Below are 9,511 nucleotides of genomic sequence, written 5' to 3' on the forward strand. Positions count from 1 at the left end.
CGCAATATAATTTTTCCATTAGGCCTATTCTATGTACATGGCAATCAATAGATTTTGGCGTGATTGTGTTCACTAGGGCCAGCAGACATCTGACTTAGCATGTTTCTACGGGTCCAATTCCCGTACCAGTTATGTGTTAAAAATAGGTGGAAAAGGAATTTTTCACTTGAACGAGATGTGAAAAAAACAACCTCCACCCATCCCAAGGGTTACAGATTTACAGTGGTTCTGCAAAGACCGAGTCCGTAGACCACGCCAAAACCGGACGCTGAAATTTAACTCACAGTTTTTTTGCTGTGAATCCGTGGTCCCCGCGGAAGACAGCAGGGGGCCCACTTACGGTGGGGACCGTTGAAAATTCTGTGTGGAGTAGTGTTATCGTTTTTTTGCGCGGTTCAAATAGAGGTTTTGAAATTAATAATTTGTACCTTGTATAAATACTCCCTCCGTCCAAGTTATAGAGGGAGTATCCGTGGATACTCATAGCTGCGCACTATTATACATGATTTGGGTGATTTTATCCATAAAACCCAAACAAGAACGAGTTTAAATCTAATATTTTGATGATACATTCCTCTCATATGACTTTGCATTTCTACCAAAAAAGAACATGGGCCACGTACAACTGGTAACTCATTTAATGAAATGGTTCTTTATTTTTTCACACTATAACCGCTCCGTATACTCTCGATGGTAGTATGAATAACTAGTGCTTGAAGTACGAGCACACACACAAACACACACATCGTCAACATCATTTTATTGGCATCCTTCTCAGTGAAGAGCTGGTTCGGATAAAAAATATGTTGAAAGTAAAGCGATGGGTGAGATAGTAATTTTACTGGCAGTGTTATTCAACTCCCTATTCTCCACCTCACTACAATCTAAAACCCAAATTAGGGAAATGGTGAACCCCACTTGAACCTGAATGCGTATCTCGATACAGATGTGGGGCTTAGGTGAATAGGGAGGTGAAGAATAGGGAGTTCAATAGCACTTAGGTTATTTTACTAAGAGAAACTTTTTAATCTTGTGCCCACCATGATCAGGAAAATAAGAAGCAAATTAATGTGCTCTCAATTTTTGTGCCTCGCTTTCATTTCGTTTTTATTTGCACTTTTTTTCCCCTGTACAAAATCCTTTGAGGATCATCGACTGTGATTTCCTTGAATAATTTACCAACAAGCCTTGAAACGTTTTTCTATTTTGAATTGCAATTGATGTCATGTCAACGGCATCAAATCAAGGTATTCTCGATAAGGTCCCGAAGCAAATGGAGTTCTATCAATTTTTATCATATGAGAGCCCATCTGTGTATGTTACGTGGCATTTTAGCCTTAAATTAGCCTAAAATAATGTAACGTAATCAAAGCTTGAATTATTTCTTACAACAATTTCTTTTTTCACATTTTTAATGTGAAAAGTTTGTTTTGCACCTATGTTTTGAGTGTAGATTTGTTCGCAGTGGAAATTTGCTTTCACCTTTCTTTGTTACAAATTTTATTTTGCACCTGTCTTTTGAGTTTAAATTTTTGTTTTCATCTGTTTAGGTTCATCCTCTTCTCGAAGTGTTATCTCTTTTACTGGCAGTAGGATTCAAAAACAATGGGCTAAGAGCTGAAATCCCCCAATTTGAGGGTGTCGTTAGTCCCCATTTATACGGAAATGCTGAATATTGATAATATTTGGACGTATAATGACATTATTCGCTACTAGTACTTCATTTACGCGAAGAAAATCTTTTACGAGAAGAAACAAGAGAAGCAAACTGAAAAAAATTTGAATGCGAGGATCCAATACTGTACCTTTGTCCCAAAATTAAATTCGGGTATATGCAAGACAAGTATTTCATTTTTTTTATTATATAATTTTTTTTGACTAGAGAAGTGATAACCATTTAAGGGAAGGGGGAAAACGGTGTATTGAATAGTTTTATCTTACATAATTATAGTTATTCTATGGGAAAAATCTGAATTTTAAATAGTTAATTACTTAATCTTATAAAACTAATTATTTACTTAGTTAGTGGTGAAAACAAAATTTTCAATCAAAATTCAAGTTAAATTTTTAATTTTAATGTAAAATATTTAGGAGAAATATGAAATTTCACATAAAAAGAGGTGCAAAAGAAAATATTCACCTAATATGGCAATGGAATACCGGTCGTAGGACATAGAAAAGAATCAGATATAGAAAAAATAAACCGTCAAAATAAACTATACCAAAATATTTTTATATTCTTTTTTCTAAAGAAACTGTTATAAGTTATAACTAGCGTGAAACCGAGAAAAATGCTTTGATAAATTCGCATTAATATAGTATGTTATTTAGAAAGAAAAAACGAAAAAAAATCAATTTTAGAAAAACAATTATAACATGCATAATCATAAACTTCTTACTTTTAAGAACGGTAGATGGTGAACTTTGGTATTTCGGAGTTTGTTCATTTTTTGTGGGATAGCACTTGTCTTCCGAAATATATTAACATCAAATACGCTATTGACCTATCGTGTGAGTTTTATTAGAATCTCTGATATCTGCAGCCCCTTGGTACGTACATTAATTAGTCTCTACTCTACTCAAGACTCTAGAGTAGATAGTCATTGCTCTGCCCCATTACTCCATTACTCTGCTTATTCTAGGACTCTAGAGTTTAGCTAGTCTATACACCCTCAAGATAAGACGAGACGGGACGAGACGTCTGCTTTTCAACGGAAATCCAGTCTCACTCTACCCCATGCTTACTAGTTCATATGAAAAGACGTCTGCTTTCTCCTTTTTTGTTAGTATCAAGTGACTTGTGACTCTAGTCTCGAATTTTGACCTATATCACTGTTACTCTTTCTAAATAAAAATATTTTGGAGTAGATTTTTGAAGTCAAGGTGACAACAAGATGTTTCACCGAAGATACACGCCAGAAAGAGATTATTTTCGGTTTTCATGTCATAATCTAGTTGATAGTGATTCCAATTTTTTATCATTCTTTGATTCAATTACTTATCAATTATTAATGGCAACCCCCTACTCGAGAAAACACTATTGCACTTGTGACCCATGGATATAATGTAATGACAACTTAACCTGGTCAAGACATGCAGGGGTTAGTGCAAAAGTGAAGTAACGTAATGACAACTTAATGACCTAACACGTTAACTGCATCTTCACCGACTCAAGTTTTCGACCCTAGTAATTGGACAATAAAGTTGCGTCCTTTTACAAAATATCTCATTAAATAATAAAAAAGAAAATTTATAAAGTATCCCCATTTTTTTGTTCTTGTTTTTTTAATACCCCCGTTTTTTGCCCTTATTTTGATAAAGTACCCTCGTACAAAAATACCCACCAAAAAAGTACCCCCGGTTTTTTGAATCTTGTTAAAGTAGCCTCACGTTAGTTTTTCCATCTAGTGTTAGTTAAGAATAGTTTTCTTTACATATTTTCCCTTTACTTATTACCGCATTGTTTTTCACATCATTTTTCAGATTCTTCGAGTCCGGTTCAGGATCATTACACCACTTTCAGGTTCGTTACATCATTCCCCAAAAAGGGTTCATCATTTCAAATGTTTTGGGGTTTTTGGTTGGTGAAAAATCAACCTTCTACAACATTTTTTAGGTTCATCGAGACCGGTTCAGGATCGTGACAACACATTCAGGTTCGTCGAGCCTGGTTCGGGATCGCTACACCGTTTTCAGGATCGTCGGATCATTTACCCTCTCGATTAAGGAGATGTAGTTCAGGGGTAAATAAGACTTTTTATTGGAAAGATAACTTTCACCTAGCACTTAACTGGATTGAATTTGCCTTTTGAATAAAACGGGGTACTTTAACAAATTTTCAGAAAGAAGGGGTACCTTTTTAATGCAAAGTGAAGTGCATGGGTACTTTATGAAAAAGCCCTTTTTAAAAAAGTTTTAAAAGTGCCCCTAATGTTAAGTTTTCCATCCTAATTAGTCAAAACTAGTATAATTTTTTCTTTCTTTCGAGGTTTACTTATTTACCCTTTACTTGTTAGTGCTTTGACCTTCTACATCATTTTTCCAATTAATCGAGCTCGGTTCAGGATCGTGTCATCATTTTCATATTTGTTGCATCATTCCCTGAACAGAAATGATTGATACACCGAAACAAAGCACCGAGCGTGTCTACCGTGTGATATAGTGGTGGGGAACACATCTGCCCTTCCACATCAGAGATTTTAATAAAACTTACACGATAGGTCGACAACGTATTTGATGTTAATATATTCCGGAATACTGTACTTTGCACGATATTTCTCGTCTTACAATGGTTTTAGTACCCACAAAAAGTGAATAAATTCTGAAATACCAGACTTCACCATCTACCCTTCTTAAAAGTAAGAAATTTATGATTACATAATCGCTACGGTGTTATTTAGACCCGTTATAGCCCTTTTCACGCATGTTACAGTTGTTTTTCTATGATTTTATTTTTTTCATTTATCTTTCTAAATAACATATATCTTAATGCGAATTTATTAAATCATTTTTCTCGGTTTCACGCTAGTTATAACAGTTTCTTTAGAAAAAAGAATATAAAAATATTTTGGTATAGTTTAGTTTGACGGTTTATTGTTTCTATTTTCGATTCTTTCCAATGTCCTATCCTATGGGCCTTTATTCCATTGCCATATTAGATGAAGATTTTGTTTTCCACCCCTTTTTATGTGAAATTTCATATTTCTCCTAAATATTTTCACAAAATTGGTTAAAAAGACCAAAATCAACAATTCCTGGGTGAAAAAAACATGTAAAAGTTGATATTGTTTAAATGGACGAGACTGGTTAAAAAGACCATAATCACCCATACTAATTTTTACTCATCCATTTGAACCATGTTTTAAGAATATTTGGACAAATCACCCAATTTCCGAAATATTTTACATTAAAATTAAACATTAATTTGGATTTTGAGTGAAATTTTTGTTTTCACCATTATGTTTTTCGAAAATTCTCAACATAAATCGGATTTTGAACCAAATCCAAAAGTATGATTTATCATCGTCTAAGTTTCTAGAATGTAAAGATCAATTAATGTAATTTTAGCATATAATTATTAGTAAGTAACAAATAGTAATTTTTGTTTTTTGGTTCCCACTGATTAAGTAAATAATTAATTATATAAAATTAAGTTACTAACTATTTTATATCCAGATTTTTCGCGTAGAATAACTATAATTATTTAAGATAAAACTATTCAATTTACCATTTTCCCCTTCCCTTAAATAGTTATCACATCGCTAGAACTATACATATTTCAAAAAAAAATTTATATATAACAAAAATATAAAATACCTCTCTAACATATAGCCGAATTTTGTTTTTGGATTCTTACGAATTACAGTAGAACCTTTATACAAGAATACTCCATATAGGAATAACTTCCATATAAGAATATCTTTTTGTAGTCCCTAAGATATTATTATATAGAGGTTCTACTGTATATATATGTGGACAAATACAATATTGGATTCTCGCATTCCAATTTTTTTTTCAGTCTGGATCTCTTATCTCTTCTTGTAAAAGATTTTCTTCATGTAAATTTTATAGCGCATTATGTTATTATATGACCAAAGATGATCAATATTCGGCATTTCCGTATAAATGGGGAATTTCCACTAATGACAACCCCAAATTGGGAGATTTTAGTTCTTAGCCCATTATTTTTGTATCGTACTGCCGGTAAAAAAGATAGAACTTGGAGAAGAGGATGAATTTAAAAAGATGAAAACAAAATTTTAAATTCAAAATAGAGGTGCAAAACGGAATTTTCAAAATACAAAATGTGAAAAAATAATTTTTTTGAAATAATAATAACGTGAAAGAAAATTTCCACTTCGGACGAATCTGCCCTCAAAACATAGGTGCAAAACAAAATTTTCACAGTAACAAATTGAAAAAAGAAATTGTTGTATAGATAGGGTTAAAAAGCAAAGTTCCAATGTATTCGGATCTATCCTAAGTGTTCAATACATAAGGCTGAGTGTAGTGGATGGAAAACATGTAAAGAAAGCGACATAAAGCAGTGGCTAAAGCCTCTGAAATTTGCAACTTCCCTTTCTCTCTTCTCGAAAGCAGGTAACATATGCGGGGAGAGGATTCAACCGCACCCAAAAAAAGTGAAAAGCGAGGAGACATCCTCGCCCATATTCTAATTACCTCCCTCACCACTAGGCTAAGACCTTTCCCATACTTGATGTTTTGGCAGTGTAGAAGTACCCCCTTACCTCCTCCGCTACACTCAGCCTAATAGTTTGGGAGGCATTTAACAAATTATAGAAATTTGGAATTATATGCCTTTCTTTTTCAAATATATGCCTGTTTTTTTTTTTTTTTGAACTTTTCGTATATATGCTTGTTTTGACTTGGTCCCATAATTTTATTTGATATTTTTTTTCATCCAGATTTTTTTTTGATCCAGTTAAGTGCAAGGTGGCTGTTAGTTCACCTATTAAAAAGTCTTATATACTCCTGAACCTTGAACCATGAATCCCGAACCCTGAAATTGGGAATTATGAACCCTGAACCCTGAATCCTGAACCCGAACCATGAAATTGGAATTATGAATCCTGAACCCTAAATCCTGAACCTTGAACCCTGAACCCTGAAATTGGAAATTATAAACCTTGAATGAAAAACCTGAACCTAGATCAACAAACCTTAAAAATGATGAAGAAGGTCAACGTAGCAATGAGTAAAGGGTAATAAAGTAAAAATACAATGGTATCAAGATAGATGGAAAAGTGGAACAGGCATGTATTTGAAATTTCGAAAAGTTAAAAAAAAAAACACAGGCATATATTTGTAAACTGGGTTTCGAATAGGCATATATTTCTCAATTTATCCAATTTCTTCCACTCGTTCAAGTTGGGTCGTTCTTGATTCAAATCAACATATAAAAAGTATATGAATATGATCAAAAGTAAGTCAAGTTATAGGAATATAGGTACGGGTGGTTTTATAAATATCCACCTTCTTTCTTGTTTTACCCTTTCATTTCTCGACCTTTCTACAGCTAGGACAGTGGGGCAGGGGGGAGGTACAAAATTGAGACATAACGTCTTGACGTGTCATATTCTTATTGGTGAATATGAGATAACTCTAGCATTGGGATTGTCAATGGGATGAAGATGGAAGTGATTCATGGTCTGGATCGATGAAAACAAAATGTATATTACTCCTAAACGAATTAGTGTAACAAGACTATAACAAATAGGGATATAACTGGAAAGAGTCTACTAGGAACTTGAACTATGGGTATATAGATGGACAACCAAAAATTGATTCTCCGCGCCTTAGACTGGGCAAGTAGCTTTGGGTTTATTAGTGGTGTCTGTCGTAGAGGAAAGAAATGGCATTTTGGGGTTAGCTTCATTTTTTATCCTAGAATTACTTGCTAAATATCTATTTATTTTTTGGTCTTAAATTCTATGTTTTAAAATATATCTTATTAAATTTTTATTTTCATTTGTATATTTGAAATCTCTAAGGAGTGGAACTAGAACCGGGAAATCAGTACATACACAGGTACTATAGCTCTCTGGGAAGGCTCCGCGTTTCTCAGGTAAGCTTCTCACCAAGTTCAACTTTTTAACGGATCTTCAATCAAGCATATTCCACCTTTTTTTTATAACTGCTGCGTGTCTTTATAAGTATTCATTCTTGCAAATATATAAATGTACCAGGCAACATTAGTTGATCAAAGTAGAGGTGAGTTTGCCGCAGTTCTGTGTAAAGTAGGAAACAATAGTCCATTATCTTTATGTTCAATCAGTGAAGGATCGCATAATATGAACATTGAGTTGGAGGAAAAGGAAGATGATGTTGTCTTGGAGGTCGTCGGCGAGAGAAAAGTTCATCTGTCTGGTTTCTATTTTGGGCTTAATGGTCGACGTGGAAATGGTGATTACTTTCTTTCTTAATTTATGTCTCTGTATTTGTTTATAATGTGTTTCTTAAACTCTTTTTTATTTTTAATTAAATGGAGATTAGGATTTACCAGAAGCATCCCTCTCACAGTAAGTGTGATGGTTTCAAACAGAATTAGAAATATATCCTTTGCAACGGGTTTTCATCCAAAAGGTGTTAACTTGCTGATAACTTATCATGGTCGCACCAGATATCATTATATTTGTACGTTGGATAGTTTTCCTCCTTAAAGTTTTCGTCTCCCTTAAATCACTCATCACCAGAAAATATAGAACCCAAAAATTTTCAGTATTTTTATAGAAAAGGTCCTATTTTTAACTGTCGAAATTCAAATTTTCGGTACTGTTCGGTATTAATGTTGAAATTCAAAGTTTGGGTAATTTGTTTCTCATTTTTACTCATTGTACTGAAAAGGATTTTTTTATTAGATTTGATGGAACCGGGCACAAGACTTCCAAAAAAGAATCTACAAATTCGGGAAGAGGTGTGTCAGAGGCTGAACCAAAGAATTGAAGGTTGTACAAATCTCGCCGGAGTACTCTTTATGCTAAGATTTTGGGTACCAAATGACCTGAAAAGCAAAGAAGAGGTCAGCCAAAATATTATTATTTATGTTACTATAAATAATTCAGATCCGATTTGAAGATCACATGCTTGAAATAATTCAATGTTTTTTATGCCGTATTTACTGTAATGACATTAAATAAGTTTTTGCACGCAGGTACAATTGATTTCCATGAGAGCATTATATATGTTGCATCCTGATAGAGCCGTCAACCACACACTGCTTGAACAAGTTGAAGCATTTGACAAAATATTACTTATTAATTTCTGGATGCAGGCCGAGCATGACATAAGAGAATGTCATGAATCGATGATGACTCCCGTGGCACGCCCATTACTAGGAGGTAGAGTGCATCAACATAAAAAATGGGACTTCCCTCCATGGTTGAAATTAATGTCGGCTTAACCATCGAGTAAGGAGATGAGTTTCTTTCTATATTGTTGTTGTTCTCTATTCGTTCTCGATCCGGCTATGAACTTTACTTTGGTATGCATGTTACTTGTTCTATTGTGGTGGGTTTCTGTATAGAATATTACGTCTTAGTTAAATTCTTGTCCTATTGCTTTTTCCTAGATCTTTATGCTCTTGTTTAGTTGTAATATGCTTGCAAACTGCCTGTGTCCCTTTAATCAATTTAGGTTTTCCTTTAATCTTTTTTGTTAGTATCTAGTGACTAGTGATTCTAGTCTCGACCTATGTTACTGTTACCCTTTGTAAATAAAAGTATTTTGGAGTTGATTTCAGAAGTCAAGGTGATAACATGGTGTTTCATCGAAGATAAATGCCAGAGAGAAATCATTTTCGGTTTTCATGTCATAATCTAGTTGATTCTAATTCCAATTTATTACCACTCTTTGATTTAATTACTTATCATTTATTAATGGCAACCCTACTCGAGAAAACCCTGTTGCACTTATGAGTATAACGGAATGACAACTTAACCTGGTCAAGACATGCAGGGGTTAGTTTCACCTTAGTGCAAAAGTAAAGTAACGG

At 33.8% G+C, this 9,511-nt stretch overlaps 1 protein-coding gene across 1 annotated transcript; it reads left to right on the plus strand.

Annotated features, from left to right (window-relative positions):
* The first annotated feature begins 8,305 nt into the window (after nucleotides 1-8,305).
* LOC113354264 lies at nucleotides 8,306-9,258 on the plus strand. The gene is made up of 2 exons (XM_026597658.1): nucleotides 8,306-8,539; nucleotides 8,672-9,258. The coding sequence occupies exons 1-2, from the start codon at nucleotides 8,306-8,308 to the stop codon at nucleotides 8,918-8,920; spliced, it is 483 nt and encodes a 160-aa protein (XP_026453443.1). The 3' UTR covers nucleotides 8,921-9,258.
* Nucleotides 9,259-9,511: the final 253 nt, after the last annotated feature.

Source organism: Papaver somniferum, chromosome 2, assembly GCF_003573695.1.
Source record: "Papaver somniferum cultivar HN1 chromosome 2, ASM357369v1, whole genome shotgun sequence".
Lineage (NCBI taxonomy): Eukaryota > Viridiplantae > Streptophyta > Magnoliopsida > Ranunculales > Papaveraceae > Papaver > Papaver somniferum.